Source organism: Sciurus carolinensis, chromosome 2 (assembly GCF_902686445.1).
Source record: "Sciurus carolinensis chromosome 2, mSciCar1.2, whole genome shotgun sequence".
Lineage (NCBI taxonomy): Eukaryota > Metazoa > Chordata > Mammalia > Rodentia > Sciuridae > Sciurus > Sciurus carolinensis.
This window is the reverse complement of record NC_062214.1, coordinates 111870297-111885671: the sequence shown is the minus strand read 5'-3', so window position 1 is coordinate 111885671 and position 15375 is coordinate 111870297. Positions and strand designations below refer to the sequence as shown.

At 46.8% G+C, this 15375-nt stretch overlaps 1 protein-coding gene and 1 pseudogene across 1 annotated transcript; one reads left to right on the top strand and one right to left on the bottom strand.

The window, feature by feature from the left end:
• Positions 1-106: 106 nt before the first annotated feature.
• On the top strand, positions 107-2750 carry Chst14 (carbohydrate sulfotransferase 14). Its single transcript, XM_047539995.1, has one exon. The coding sequence runs from the start codon at positions 778-780 to the stop codon at positions 1906-1908; it is 1131 nt and encodes a 376-aa protein (XP_047395951.1). The 5' UTR covers positions 107-777; the 3' UTR covers positions 1909-2750.
• Positions 2751-12440: 9690 nt separating this feature from the next.
• LOC124978540 (uncharacterized) lies at positions 12441-12551 on the bottom strand (annotated as a pseudogene).
• Positions 12552-15375: the final 2824 nt, after the last annotated feature.

Genomic DNA, 15375 nt, shown 5'->3' with positions numbered 1-15375 from the left:
CATTACTCAGTGGATAAACACTCAAGTCCCCAGGTATTGCTAAACCCAAGGGTCACCATGGAGACGTTGACCAGTGCCTGACAGCCTTGCTCTTCTTTTCTTGAGTGGTCAGGACCTGAGGGACGTGAGGACGAATGGGGAAGTAAGACTGCTTCCAGCCAGAAAGACAGGCCTCCCTCCTGTATAGACTCTCAGAAAGTGCTTCGGGTCTCTCTGCCTCCAGAACCACTGTTGGAGGAGGGCCTCCGCTAGGCCAGGGTTTGAGGCGGGGTGTTGCCGTCCTGGATCCAGTGCCCTGGGGACACGCGCTGCGGGATGGTACCCCGGCCTGGCTCTTTTCCGCCCTCAGGGTTTCTTCAAGCTTTTGTCCCTCAGCCCCAGGGGAGCTGGGGCGACCCTGGCCCAGGCGCCCTCTCCCTGGTGGGGGTCCACGAGCACCCTCCCCAGCCTGCTACCCTACCCGCAGGGGCATCGGCCCTTGTCCCCGCCCCTGGCGTGGGCCCGCCCTCGCGCCCGTGTCGCCACGGGCCGGGGGGCGGAGAGCAGCCGGGCGGGACATCCGGCCCTGGTCCCTTGCCGCGCCCGCCCGCCGCCCGCTCCGGCGCCGCAGCCCGGGAGCCGGCACCCCGGTGCGCCGGGGCCGCCCATAACCCCTCCTCTTCCCCGGCCCTCGGGTCTCTGAGGCCCAAACCTTCTTCCTACCCCTAACTCCAGCTCATCTCCCTGGCAGCGCTCGGGTTGGCCCGGCCTTCGCAGGCCCCCTACGCCGGGAGCACCATGTTCCCCCGCCCGCTGACCCCGCTGGCGGCCCCAAATGGCGCCGAGCCCCTGGGCCGGGCGCTGAGGAGGGCCCCCTTGGGCAGAGGCCGGGCCGGGTTGGGGGGACCGCCCCTGCTACTGCCGTCCATGCTGATGTTCGGCGTGATCGTGGCCTCCAGCGGGCTGCTGCTTATGATCGAGCGGGGTATCTTGGCGGAGATGAAACCCCTTCCCCTGCACCCTCCCAGCCGCGAGGGCGCGGCCTGGCGCGAGACAGCCCCCAAGCCTGGGGGACTGTCCCTGGATTCTGGGGACTCGGACTTGCAAGTGCGGCAGGATGTCCGGAATCGGACCTTGCGGGCGGTGTGTGGACAGCCTGGCATGCCCCAGGACCCCTGGGACTTGCCGGTGGGGCAGCGGCGCACCCTGCTGCGTCACATTCTCGTAAGTGACCGCTACCGTTTCCTTTACTGCTATGTCCCTAAAGTGGCCTGCTCTAACTGGAAGCGGGTGCTGAAGGTGCTGGCAGGCGTCCTGGACAGCGTGGACGTCCGCCTCAAGATGGACCACCACAATGACCTGGTGTTCCTGGCAGATCTGCGACCTGAGGAGATTCGATACCGTCTGCAGCACTACTTCAAGTTCCTATTTGTGCGGGACCCCTTGGAACGCCTCCTATCTGCCTACCGCAACAAGTTTGGCGAGATCCGAGAGTACCAGCAACGGTATGGGGCCGAGATCGTGAGGCGGTACAGGGCTGGAGCTGGACCCAGCCCTGCAGGCGATGATGTCACCTTCCCCGAATTCCTGAGATACCTGGTGGATGAGGATCCTGAGCGCATGAATGAGCATTGGATGCCTGTGTACCACCTGTGCCAACCTTGTGCAGTGCATTACGACTTTGTGGGCTCTTATGAGAGGCTGGAGGCGGATGCCAACCAGGTGCTGGAGTGGGTGCGGGCACCACCCCATGTCCGGTTCCCAGCTCGCCAGGCCTGGTACCGGCCTGCCAGCCCTGAAAGCCTGCACTACCACCTGTGCAGTGCCCCACGGGCCCTGCTGCAAGATGTGCTGCCTAAGTATATCTTGGATTTCTCTCTCTTTGCCTATCCACTGCCTAATGTCACCAGGGAAGCCTGTCGCCAGTGACATTGGGTACAGGGCCAGCAGCTTTTGAGGGCTGATATTAATTCCAGCTTCTTGTGCTTCTGCTTGCCTTTCCGAAAAACATTGTTTCTGGGTCTTGGGACTTCTCTAGATGCCTGGATGGCAGGGGCTGCTCTCAGGAGTTCTTTGCCCAGAGTGGGTGCCTAAGAAGTGACATAGTGACTATAAGTTCTATAGTGACTAAGAAGGCAGATTTAAACAGGAAGCCTCCTTCTTCCCATTGGGGGATCTCTTGGAGGCCAATATGATCCTTACTTTGGCAGGGCCAGACACCAATTTGCTCATGAAGAAATACACCTGAACCAAATAGTGACTCCAGGCCTCTGGCTATAGGAATTGTACAGTTCCTGGTCCACCTTAATTTTACCTGTGGTGGGATATGACATTAGCCAGGAGCATGATCAGAGTCAGGGTCTCTGTGACTCTGACCCCCACACTGGTCCACCTCATGTGCCTCAAGACTGAAGTGAGCAGTTGTGCCTTATAAATGACTTCTGTGCCTTTTTGCTCCAAACCCAGAAGTTCCTACACCTGCCAGATTCTTTTCATTTTTCTAAGGAAAGGCAAACTGAAGCAGACCTTTGCTAGTAGCTCCAGGACCAGGCCCTGGAGGCATCCAAAGACCCCTGTGCCTAGCCTCTTCCAAGGGTCCTGGGAACCTCCTCTGTAATCCTCCCCTCCCTGCAAGGCCTTTGGTTTGTGACTGGCTGACATATCTGGCTGCCACGTTTCTGATGAATTTATTTAAAATTTGTACTTTTATAGAATTTTTGTAAGCCTCCCCCCACCCCTCAATAGCTGAATTTTAATAAAACTGTTTTGTATACAAAGTGAGCTTCTCTGTGATTTCCCCTTCTGAGCTCCTGTGAGTCCAGCAGGTCTCCTAGATATCTGTCTTCCCAGGTCAGAATAGAGAGCTTGTAGGCAGAGACAGTAAGACAAGGAGTAACTTGCTTGGGCTGGTCCAGTGGACCATTGCCACATCATGGAGCCATTGGAGACTTCCAACAGTCACCATAGGGTAAATCCAGTTAGGAATAGCCCCAAGTACAGAGTATACCTGCCCGGATTCTTCCTGGAAGAAGAGGGTGGGTAGGAGACATGGAGTCCACCTCCTCTTAGGCAAAAATACTTCAATACTTATTTTTTTATTATTTTGAGACAATGTCTTGCTAAGTTGACCAGGCTGACCTCAAGCTTACTATTCTCCTGCCTCAGCTTCCAGAGTAGCTGGAACTATAGTTATGTGTCACTATGTCTGGTTCACAAATACTTTTTGAGTAAGGAGGGTCCTAAAACATTTTCAACAAAAAAGGGATTGCTGTGTGAGTAAAAAGAGGTTATTTGTTAGGTACAGTGATGCATACCTACAATCCTAGTGTCTTGGGAGGCTGAGGCAGGAGGATGGCAAGTTCAAAGCCAGCCTCAGCAACTTAGTGAAGTCCTAAGCAACTTAGCAAGACCCTGTCTCAAAACAAAATATAAGCAAGGGATGGGGTTATGGCTCAGTGGTTAAGCACCCCTGGGTTCAATCCCTGGTATCAAAAAATAAATAAATAAATAAGTGGCTATTTGTTGGCATTGAGAATAACAAGGAAGGGATTGGAGTTTAGCACTATGGTAAAGCACTTGCCTAGCACGTGGGAGACTCTTGAGTTCAATTCCCAGCACTAAAAATAATTGATAGAAAGGCAAGGAGATGATTTAGGTTCAGAGGATGTTGTGGGCATGTACAAGAATACAGTTGGAGATGGAGAGGGTACCTCTCCATCTGGCCTCAGTCTGGCCTGTTCCTCCTCTGCCCTGGAGAAATCCCAGGCCCTTCAGGAAGGAAGAACGGGAGGCTGGGCTTTCAGAGTCCAAGCAAGAGGTGCAAAGTAAGTCAGAGCTGGATCTTTCCTGTTGGTCCTGTTTCATGCACTCCCCCAATTCCCTCACCCCCTATGGGGATTGCTGTACTTTGGGACCACCCTGTTATGAGAGGTGGAACTGGAGGGAGAGAGGGAGGTGGGGAGGGCACCCTTGTTGATGTCATCTGTACCTAGCCTTGTTGTTGACCTGGTTTTGGAGAGGAACTCTAACCCCATTCCCCAAATTTAGAGGTGGGAGTATCTATGGGCACTCTGCCATGACTCACCTGGAGAGCTTACCTGATTCCCTTTCTGGGTCAGATGTCCTTCTCCAAGGTCCCCTTGGCTCTAAGGACTTAACCTACACTGATTGAGTCCCAGCTTCACTCCTTAACATCTGCCTACTTTTCTGAGTTCCCATTTCTTCTACTGCATTATGGGAATAACTGTTATCTTATGATGATTGCTGGGGGAATTAAGAGACAAAATGAGTAAAAGGGCCCATCCCAGACCTGGCTCAGTGTGTTCCAGTTGAACAACTGATTCCTCAGAGACCTGTGGGGAGCAGGTAGAAGCCAGGGCACTGTCCTGTATGGCACCAGAGATAGGTGCTGCTTCTGAACAGAGCCCCTTTTGACCTCTGGGTTGATTTTCTTTGCCAGTGCATGAGTTTGTGCCCTCAGGAGTCTTCTGCCACATCCCACTTCCTGCTCCTTTCTCCTTGCCTGGGAACTATAGCAACTCCAGATCCACAGCTGTCAATCAGGCCCTTCACAAGGGCCTCAGTGGGGAACCTGCCTCAACCCCTTTAATCTTCAGAAAAGCCAATACCTCCAGTGTTATGCTGTTTTGTAATGTGGAAACTGGCACAGAGGGTAAATAACCTGCCCAAAACGTCCAACCCAGTTGTGTGTGCCCCCAAATAGGAGGTAGGGAGGAAGGGAGAGACAGACAGACACACAGATAAACAGACACTGAGAGAGCTAGAGAGTTTGTGGAAGGTAGGAGAGTTAAGGGACTAGGAAGGTGAAATTAGATGAAGGGTAGATAGGGTTATAGGAGGGGCATTGACAAACCTCCTTCCGCTATTTTTTCATTTGCAAAGAATTCAATCCAACCCAGCTGACTGACTGGTTCTTGCCATGGGAGTAGAAGACAAATGAAGTCCCTTGATGGAATTAGTTTATTGGTTACTCTTCCCCAGGCGGAAAAGTGGTGATGGTCAGAGTATCCAGATGGCCAGTACCTCTGATATGGGCAGGAGGGTTTCAAGTAAGAGGAAAGGAGTGGGACTGGCAAGACAAACTGCCACCTACAGGGACATTGTTTTTACCCCGAGTCAGCCGCTGAAGAACCAAGGAGGTGGCAGAGAGTAGTGAGGTCCAGCTGAACCTGCCTTAGACTGGGCAACCAGGCCAGAGCTGGAAGGCTCTGGGCTATAGGGGCTTCTCAGGGCTGGACACTGGAACTGTTTCTCCTGGAATTCCTCCTTGTCACTGAGTGTTCTGATCCCTATGTGGAATCAAATCCTTATGCTATAGGCTGGCCCCTCAGAGCACAGGGTGCCCATTTAGAAGTCACTCCATCCTGGACAGTCCTGTTCCCCTGGGCACAGGGGAATAAGGTCAGTGCCTTACTCAACTTCTCTCAAGGCTTCAGGGCCTTGAACAAGGGAAAGGAGGGGAGCCCCTAGAGGCCCCTCCACTTCCAGACTCAAATTCTGGTTCATTTCCCATTATGTTTGTAGTTAGTGCTCCTTAAATTCTGAGGTCCTTTCCTCTTCTGCCTCTGGCCCTTCCCTCAGGAGGTCACACCTCAGCTTACTGGTACTGGAAGGAAGTCATAAGGGCAGAGGAGCAGCCGCCCCACCTGGTGAAGGAAGAACCCTCACCTTCTACAATTCAGAGACCCATCGCCAGAGGGGGCCAGGCTCCCAACTCCTCCCAGGATGACTCAGTGCCCTTCTTTTCCAACCAGCCATTTCTTGACTTCAAGCAAGGAGATGGTGTCCTTTCTGTTCCCAAAAGGAAACATTAATAACCAACAAGAGTTACTCTGAATTGAGAGCCCTGTGCCAGTGCTTTATATCCATTATCCTCTCCATTCTTGCAACGAGCACAGTAAGTAAAGTTATTCCAATTTTATAGGTGAGAAAATTAAACCTAAGTGATTTTCCGAAAGACATGGTGGGTTCAGGATTAAAACCCAGTCCTGTGTGGTACTCCCCCCAAAAGTGAACATGCATGATAGGTTACCCAGCTTGCTGCATTTGCTGATGAGCATTCTGTTCGTTTTCTCTGATTTTTGCATGTCTCCAGCCTCCTTCTTAACGCAGTACAAGTGATTCTATCCAGAGGACTCCCCAGGTTTAGGGGATGTGGCTCAGTGGTTGAACACCCTTGGGTTCAACCTGGTACCAAAAAAAAAAAAAAAAAAAAAAAAAAAAGTTCCTCAGGTTTACCCACTACAAGGATCAACTCTTTGGTATTTCTGGACCTAGACCATGAATATATTAGATTATCAGTTTGGGTCCTTAGAAAAGCAGATGTGAACACAATTATACATGCAAGAAGTAGAGTGGAGAAAATACCTGTTAAAGACATAGGGGAAAGAAGCAGGGGGAGGCAGGAAGAGCCTACACCTGGGAAAGAAGAGACGGATGGAACAATCAGGCAGGAAAAGCCTCAAATGACAGTGGACCTCTAAGAAAGTCTCAGCCAGGCTAGTGGGGAATCCCACAAAATATAGTCTAGTCTATTAGAAGGCTATCTTCATGGGCAGAAATGGTCTAGCCCAGCCATGCTCTCTCGTTGTCTGGAAGTGACCAGGGAAACATGAACACTGAGGCAGAAAGAAAAGCGCAGTTGCGGGGATGCTTTCAGTCCACTGCATTGTCCCAGCAGGTTGTCTTGGAGAGAGATCTGAGCAGCATACCTTCAGGGCTACCACACAGACCCAAGGTGCTGCTGACTTACGATCATTGACCTCCTTGGGTTCTGTTGACATAATGACCTGAGCAATCAGAAAACAGCTGTTGACCTTGCAAGAGCCTCTAGATGTCTGAGGGATCCTGAAATAAACTTTTCCATGACCATCTCCTGGTTTTATAGCTGGATTGTCCCCAGGATGCCCATGTGATATTTCAAGGTGTTTTCTCTACAAGTTTATCCAATTCACTGCAGGTTTTAGTTAGGTTTGACTTCTGTCTTTGTCATTAATTTGTCAATATTAATGATGGCCTTCATCTAGCTTCCCTCTCTCATAGGCTCACAGTCTTTCAGCTGGAGTGGGAGGGCAGATTCACCAAGAGGTTGAGTCTAGATGCTGGTGCAGTGGACCTCCCTGGGGACATAGTCCAGGCTTCCTCCCAACATGATCCTCCAGCTTGACTGAAACTCCAGGGGAACCTGAGAGGGAAGGGAATTTCCCCAAAGGGAGTTCCCAGGAATATGTGTACACAGGAGAGCAAGAGTCAGATCCTCTGTGGTATCCCCCTACCAGCCCTACAGCTGCTTACTGTCTGATCCTGCAGAGGAGTACCCACACATATAGAGAATCACAGTCCCAATTTTGCCATTGAGGGTTTAAAGAAGACGAACTTCAGACCAGGTCACTCACTGTCCTCCAACCCTCAGCAGGAGAGCTGAGCCATCTTGGCCTTGGGGTGGATCGTTGGGGGACAGAAAGAGATGAGAAGCTTTTGTGATGCCATTACTGCCAATGAACTGACAGTGCCCCCAGACCTGTTGGGTTACTGCCTCACTGCCAGCTTGGAGATGGAGGGAACCAGATGTTAACCTCCCAACAGCCCAAGGAGCAGGAAGCCATCAAGCATCCATCTACCTTATTTATTTCTCTGTTCTCAGCCCTGGAACCCAGGGGAAGCATGGCCTTACTAGTCCAAGTATTGCAGCCGGGGAGGCCATCAGAGCAGATGAATCCATGTGAGCTGGAGATCAGGCTGGCCCCTGAACATGCTGCTTGCAAGGCCGAAGGTTGCCTGGAAGAAGGCACTTGAAACAGGTCCAAGGAGTGGAGGGTGCGGCAAGGCTTTCTGGCTGAGGGGCTAAGAGTAGTGTTGGAGGTCAGATGACCCCTGGCAGTACAGGTGTGGGTCCCCTATCTACACATCCCTGATAAGAAGTTCTAATGAGAATCTTCCACAGAAGCTGCTGGACACAGTGGCAGGCCAGTCCCCTGGAAGATCTCCTGCAGTCTGGGTACAAGTGTCCAATAATAAAAAGAGAGGAGAGCTGTTTTTGTTTTTTGTTTTTTTAACCTTTATTTTTTTGTTTGTTTGTTTGTTTATATGTAGTGCTGAGAATCGGACCTAGTGCCTCACACATGCCAGGTAAGCACTCTAAGCCACAACCCCAGCCCAAGAGATCTGTTTTGACAGATGAAAGAGAGAGAGAGCTGGTCTAATTAAGGCAGAAAATCCAGGAGGGAAAATCCAGCCCCTGTGTAACTTTCGGGGAGGCATCTTTGATTTTCGTCCAGAGACTACCTTCAGCCCAGGCATCCACAGACAAAAAAGTGACTAGATAGAGGGAGGATTGGGGGATTGATGGTCACAAAGTAGGAACAGAAAAGGAAGAAGACTCATAGTCATAGCTCAGATACTAACCCTCCCTGAGGCCCTTCTTAGCTACTGACCAGTTAGCCCTTTCTTCCTCTGAAGTCCTGTGGTTCCTACTAAATACATACTTCTAGAACTTTCAACTCACAGTAATACTTGTCTGTCTCTGCCTTGTAGGCTAGAAATTGCCCAAAGGCAAGAGTTAGGCCTTATTTCTCTTTGTATTTGGTTCACCATAAGTGCTCAATAAAGATTCAATCAGTAGAATACTGGGCGGATGGATGGATGGATGTCTGGCTATATGGTAGATGGTTGGATGGATGGGTAGATAGTAAGATAAATAGAGGAAGAGGAACTTCTGCAAAAAGAGAATCAGGAGTCACAATGGAATCTGGTAGTTGGCATATTGCCTCTTGAAAGGAAGCAACCAGTGAAGGAAGAAAATGTTCCACTAAAGCAAGAACATGGACTTGGGGTCTGAGATGCAGGAAGCTGTCTGGGTCCTGGCCTTGCTGAGATATAAGAGGGAAAGGATAACACCTGGACTCTCAGGAACATAGCTAGGGAAAAGACAGATGTCATGAGTGGTGGAATCAAAAGAGGAATCCAGGAGTCAAGAGATGACCACAGGAATTCCCCAAGGGAGCACCTTCCACAATCAAGGGGCTTCCCTAAAGAAGTAAAAGAGAGCTACCTCATTTGTTCATAATCCATCCAGTCTTCCTACAAGAGTATAGTTATCCCAATCTCTGATGATCATAAATGAGGGAGTTTCTTTGATGATCATAAGTTCCTTCTCTCAGTCTTTTTATCTGTCACCTTCATCATTTTAGGGGGCTTGCATACCACATACGGGAGGGAGTTGTATAGTAGCAAATTGCACAAATAGTAGATGGAGTTCTCAGTGGTATGAGAGTTCCGGAGTCAGGAAGTCCTGGATTCAGATTCTAACATATTGCTCAGGTACTTAACTGAGCTGCTAAACCTTTCCAAGCCTGTTTCCCCACAAGTGAAATGAACAAACTGATATCCATCTTGAAGAGTTGTAAGGTTTCAAAAACGAGTCACTGAAAGTGCCTAACATTCAATAAATAGGAGGCAATATTGCATAGAAGAAATTAATCAGGGCCTCTATGGCAGCTGGGTATCTATTGCAGATGGGTGGCTGGTATCAGGACAGAGGCTGTCTCTGCAAGAGGAATGGGTACCTCCTTCCCATTCTCACAGAGGTACCATTTGCTCTCTAAGTTCCCCACTGGGGTCTGCCTCCAGCAAGCCCAGGAACTCAAATGTCCTTTCTGGCTCTAACCTCTCATCTTCAATGAAGTCTGAATGCCAGACTGTGGATCTGGCTGATGAGTTGAGCCAAGTGGGCCGACACAGTGAGAAGAGCATGATGCTGCCATCGGTGAGGACCGGGTTCTCTGTGTTCAGGAGCATTGTTCACACCCCTCGAAGGACCAGTGAGAGTGGGAGAAGCTCCAGCATCCTCAGTCTATGCCAAAAGTCAGTCATTCCACTATTCTACAGCCTTGTTCTCTTAGTTTAAGAAATCGTCCCCATGTGGACACACAAGTCAACTAACATAATAAGGAGCCACTATCTACTGACTGCTCCTTTGTGCCAGGCCCTGTGCTAAGCAATATCTGTGTACCCTTTTTCCTATTTTTTTTTTTTTTTATTTTGGAAGTGTTCAAACCTACATAAAAGTTATAAAAATAGTACAATGAACACCCATGACCTAGATTCCCCAGTTAACATTTGCCACATTTGTTTCCTCTCCCTGAATATGTATGTTTTGTTAAACTATTTAGGAATAGATTAGAGACATTGTGATTCTTCACCCCAAAAAACTTCCACATGCTCCTAGGGAAAAGGACATTCTGTTATGCAACCTAGCACCATCATCAAAAGTAAGACATTTTACTTAATACAATAGTACTTTACAAGTCCACATTCAAATTTTTCCAATTGTCTGAATAATGTCCTTTTTTTAAAACAAAAAATTTTTGATTGTCAATGGACACAATTCCTTTATTTTATTTATTTATTTTTATATGGTGCTGAGGATGGAACCCAGTGCCTTGTACATGCTAGGCAAGCAAGTGCTCTAACACTGAGCCACAACTGCAGCCCCTGAATAATGTTCTTTATGATAAAAAAAAAAAAAAAAAAAGAATTCCAGGATTTAATCAAGTGCAATCATGCACTACATTTTGATTGTCATGGATTCTTAGTCTCCTTTAATTTAATGCAATTCTAAACCAGATGCAGTGGTATACACCTGTAATCCCATTGACTCAGGAGGTTGAAGCAGGAAAATCACAAGTTCAAGGTCAGTCTTGGCAACTTAGTGAGACCCTTCCTCAAAATAAAATAAAAAGGACTGGGGATGTAACTTTATGGCAAAGTGCCCCTGGATTCAATCCCCCCAAGTCAAAAAAAAAAAAAAAAAGAACTACTTTTTTGAAGGGGGTGGGAGTGGTTTCAAGTCAGTGACATTTTGAAGTATTCAAGTCAGTTGCTTTGCAGAATATTCCTCAGTTTAGATTTTCTGCTGGTTTCCTCATGTTAAATTCAGGTTGACCTACACGATTAATGCTCATAGTGACTCTGACGGATTTTATTACTTAATTTGGGAGAGGTGTAGCCCGAGTCTCAGGGAGGCCTGTCACATAGCTACTCAGAATCTGCCCTGGGGCTGGATGCAGAGCGCTTGGTTCTTAAGTCTGTGCTCATACCCCACAGTGCAGGGGCAGCTGTGAAATCTTATCAGTTGGTTTCTTCTTATGAAGGATTCTTTTATCAACCTCTTTTAGCAAGATGGCCAAAATGAAAAGCAGATTTTGACAGGTCCTGGAGTAGTAAGGAGAGGGCTGTCCAGTGCAGAGGACACCTTCAACCTTCTCTCTGCAGTGAACCCTGGCTTCCAGTGTCAGCCCCATCTGACTCCTTTAGACCACTCTAGAAATTTGATTTTTCTTCCCCCTTCTAGACCTCCAAGGGAAATGATGTGTCAGATCATTCTCTCTCTCTCTCTCTCTCTCTCTCTCTCTCTCTCTCTCTCTCTCTTTCTCTCTCTCTCTCTCACACACACACACACACACACCACATGCCACACACTATTGAGGGTGTAACAATCCTCTGGGTACAGTCATCACTGAATTCTGTCCCGTTGCCTAGCAACTCTAGGACATTTCAGCCCTTTCCAGGCAGAGGGTGGGCGGAGGGGGCAACCAGATGACTGACTGGGTCCTTCTTGTTCTGGGAGTCTCCTCATGCCCTAACAACCTTAGCTCCTTGCACTCTGGGCAGTCCCTCTCCTCCTCACAGGGGATGAACAATTTCTTTAGGGCCCTTCCTCCTGGCCTGGGAGCCACACAAATGCTCTCTGGAACGTGGAGTTCCTCCCAGGGAGGAGTGATTAAATGCTGAGGAGAGGACCCATGCTGCCCTCTGCAGTGACGGTGAAGAGAAAAGAAAAGGAAGATCCACCGCAGCGCCCATAATCCCAGCAATTTGGGATGCTGAGGCAGGATGATCATGACTTCAAAGCCAGCCTCAGGGGATGAGGTTGTGGCTCAGTGGTAGAGAGCTTGCCTAGCACATGTGAGGCACTGGGTTCGATCCTCAGCACCACATTAAAAAATCAATAAAATAAAGTTATTAAGCCGGGCGTGGTGTCACATGCCTGTAATCCCTCCAATCCCTCCAGAGGCTGAGGCATGAGGATCATGAGTTCAAAGCCAGCCTCTGCAAAAGCAAGTTGCTAAGCAACTCAGTGAGACCCTGTCTAAATAAAATACAAATTAGGGCTGGGGATGTGGCTCAGTGGTCAAGTGATCCTGAGTTCGATCCCCAGTACCCAAAAATAAAATAAGTTTATTTAAAAAAGACTCTCACTTAAAAATAAAATACAGTAAAATAAAAAGCCAGCACTCAGCAACTTAGTGAGACCCTGCCTCAAAATAAAAAATATAAAAAAGGGCAGATGATGTGGCTCAGTGGTTAAGCGCCCTGGTACTAAAAAAAGATTCAGAGAACTGCTGGCCAAGTGTGCTGGGTTTGGGTCTTGTCCATACTTCTTTATGTAAGACCTAGAAAACTCTTTAATCATCCAAGCCTGATGTTCTAATCATCCAAGCTGTTAAGAACAGATACTACCCTTGATCTTAGCCCAAAGGCCAAAAATCTATTAATCCTGAATGCATGTATATAACTTTAACCATTTCACTTAGATTAGGTTAGGTCAATGGTTCTTACCTAGGGTCCTCAGAACCTCTTAGGGGGTCTGTGGATAAAATTCAGGAAAAGTTACATCACTTTCACTAATCTCTCCTGAAATTTATGAAATATTTTATATTTTAGTAAATATGTGGTTTTACGTAATATAAGTAAAATCCGTGACTTTGTAGAAATAGCAGATATTTCAACAACTGTAAAGTGATATAAAAATGCCGGTTTTTTTTTTTTTTTTTTTTTTTTTTTTTTTTTGAAATGCTGAACTTCTTGACTCAAAGCTTTGTACATGCTAGGCCAGCGCCCTACCACCTCTACCCAGAAATTATGGGAGTTATCATACCTGTTGCTAGATCCTAACCTGTTCAGAAGGGAGTACATAACAATATCACATTTCTGTTTTTTTAACTTTTGGGGGGAGGTGTACCAGGGATTGAACTCAGGAGCACTCAACCACTGAGCCACATCCCCAGCCTTATTTTGTATTTTATTTAGAGACAGGGTCTCACTGGGTTGATTAGCACCTCACTTTTGCTGAAACTGGCTTTGGATTCAAGATCCTCCTGCCTCAGCCTCCCAAGCTGCTGGGATTACAGGCGTGTGCCACCACGCTTGGATTGCTTTTTAATATTTTGATAACTAAATTCACTATAAGTGAGTTTCTTTCAGTATTATGCTTGCTTGCTTGCTTTTTTCTTTTCTTTTTCTTTTTGTACTGGAGATTAAATTGAGGTGTGCTTTGCCACTGAGATATGTCCCCAATCCCTACTGACGATATCTAAACAAATTATTATATAATAGTCCTAGGAGTCTGAACAACTTATAACTGAGTACTGCCACACCATTTCAGTCAAGCAGCCCCACCAGAATTGCTCAATTTTGGTTAGAAAAAAAAGAGAGGGAAACCTAACATGAAATGACAATGATACTGAAAAAAAAAATGATGGAGAAGTTGAGTCATTGATGCCTAAACTCAAAGAATCTGTACCCTTGTCGTTGGCACCACAGTCAGGTGGGCAGAATTCATTGGCAGCAAACATGATATTGTGTGTCACATAAAAATGATGATGTTAATTTAAGTGGGTTTTATTATGATTTTGTTTGGATTTGTAAATTTGTTTTCATTTTACTATAGTATAATAACTATTAGCATAAGTATCCTCAGCTTCATGTCTGTACTTATTTGAGTAACAAGGCAACACAAGAGATTTGGATTTTTTTCCCTTTGATCAGGGAACATCGCTCAAGAGTGAGAAATGCTGGGCTCTAGTATTTACTGATAACTTCATATTTCCTTCTGTAGCTCATCCCTTTTTTATTTTTTAATCTTAAAAAAAATTAAATTTTTGTTTAAGAGACAGGGTCTTAAGATGCTGCCCAGCTGGATTCCTGGGTTTGAGCGCTCCTCCCACGTTGGCTTTCTGAGTAGCTGGGACTACAGGTACCCTCCACCAAGCCTGGTTCTCTTCTTTTGAAAAATGATTGAATTAGGGTCTCAAGCATTAGATGACTTCAGAGCTTTCCCAGGATTTACAGACTTTATAGGATCAAGTAGCAAATTTCCTGATAATTTCTGATGACGTCAAGTGTGTAGTCCTCTGGTTTGTTCAAAGTCACTTTCCCACATTATAAAGACCATAGTATGTTGGGTGACTTTTTGGTGGTGAGCATCACTGGTTTGTTTGATTTTCTCTGGATATGGCTAATCATGAGGTGGGGGAATCATACTACCCTGAAGTCAAGGGGTTGGTCCAGGCTGAAAGTAGTGGACACAAAATATTCCCCTTTCCTAATCCACTTCTGGAAAGCATTCAAGTCATATTTACTATAGTTACATAGTCATCTTAAAGTTTTAATCTGTAGAAGGGCCTGTAATTTGTTAGAATGAAAATTTAAAAACTTACAATGCATTAGAGGGTTTAACTTTAAAGTCTGTTTCAAAGAAGTTGAAAAGTGGTGTTTAACTTTGATTCTCTTGAGGATCAAATATCAAAAATTTGCCAGTGTTGGTGTTTTAAAATGGTGCAGCCTGGTTGGACTCTCCATCCCATTCACTGTGGTAACATCATTTCCAGAACTTCATACTCTTCTTTTTCTGGTCTTTCAATAGTCTCAGCTGTTCACATTATCCTTCTGCTCACTGTGTGGGGTTTTCCATTTGTCCTGGGACCTCACTGTGTGTTTCCATGCTACTCAACAGCCTGCAAGGTGGCAGCAAGCCTTGGACAGTGCCATGGCCCCATGACTGTGTCCTATTTTGGGGGTAGCTTTCTCCCCCCACCCAGCAATGATTCTGAAAAACTCAACCTTGAACACTAAAGATCAAAACCCTGAAAATTATCATCCCCAAAGATTAAAATCCAGAATGTTGAAATTCTCAAAGGTAAAATTCCTAAAACTGCAATTTCCATTGGAAAATAAAGGGAAGAAGATATAAGAGGAGTAGAAAGCCAAACTCTGGTGAGAGATTAGTTCATCTTCTATTTTGTGCAGGATAATTTCCAAGACTCAGGAGTGTACTACTTCTGTCCCTTCACACAGAGGGCTATGTTTACCATCAAAAAATGCCCTTCTTTAGAGAATAAAAAAAATTTGACAAATTCTGAGACCTTTTGAACCAAAGACACTTGCTGACATAGAGGTCCCTCCAGTGTTATCAAAGTGCATTAAATGGTTCTTGATTAGGAATTTGACTGGCAAAGACTATTTACCTCTAAATCAAACAGAAGAAAGTAGCTCATGTTTCATTTTGGCTAATGGACGGCACTTTCAAAACTGTCC

What these genes read in the sequence shown, in the direction of transcription:
- Chst14 (XM_047539995.1), top strand. Translation starts at nt 778, where the DNA reads ATGTTCCCCCGCCCGCTGACCCCGCTGGCGGCCCCAAATGGCGCCGAG.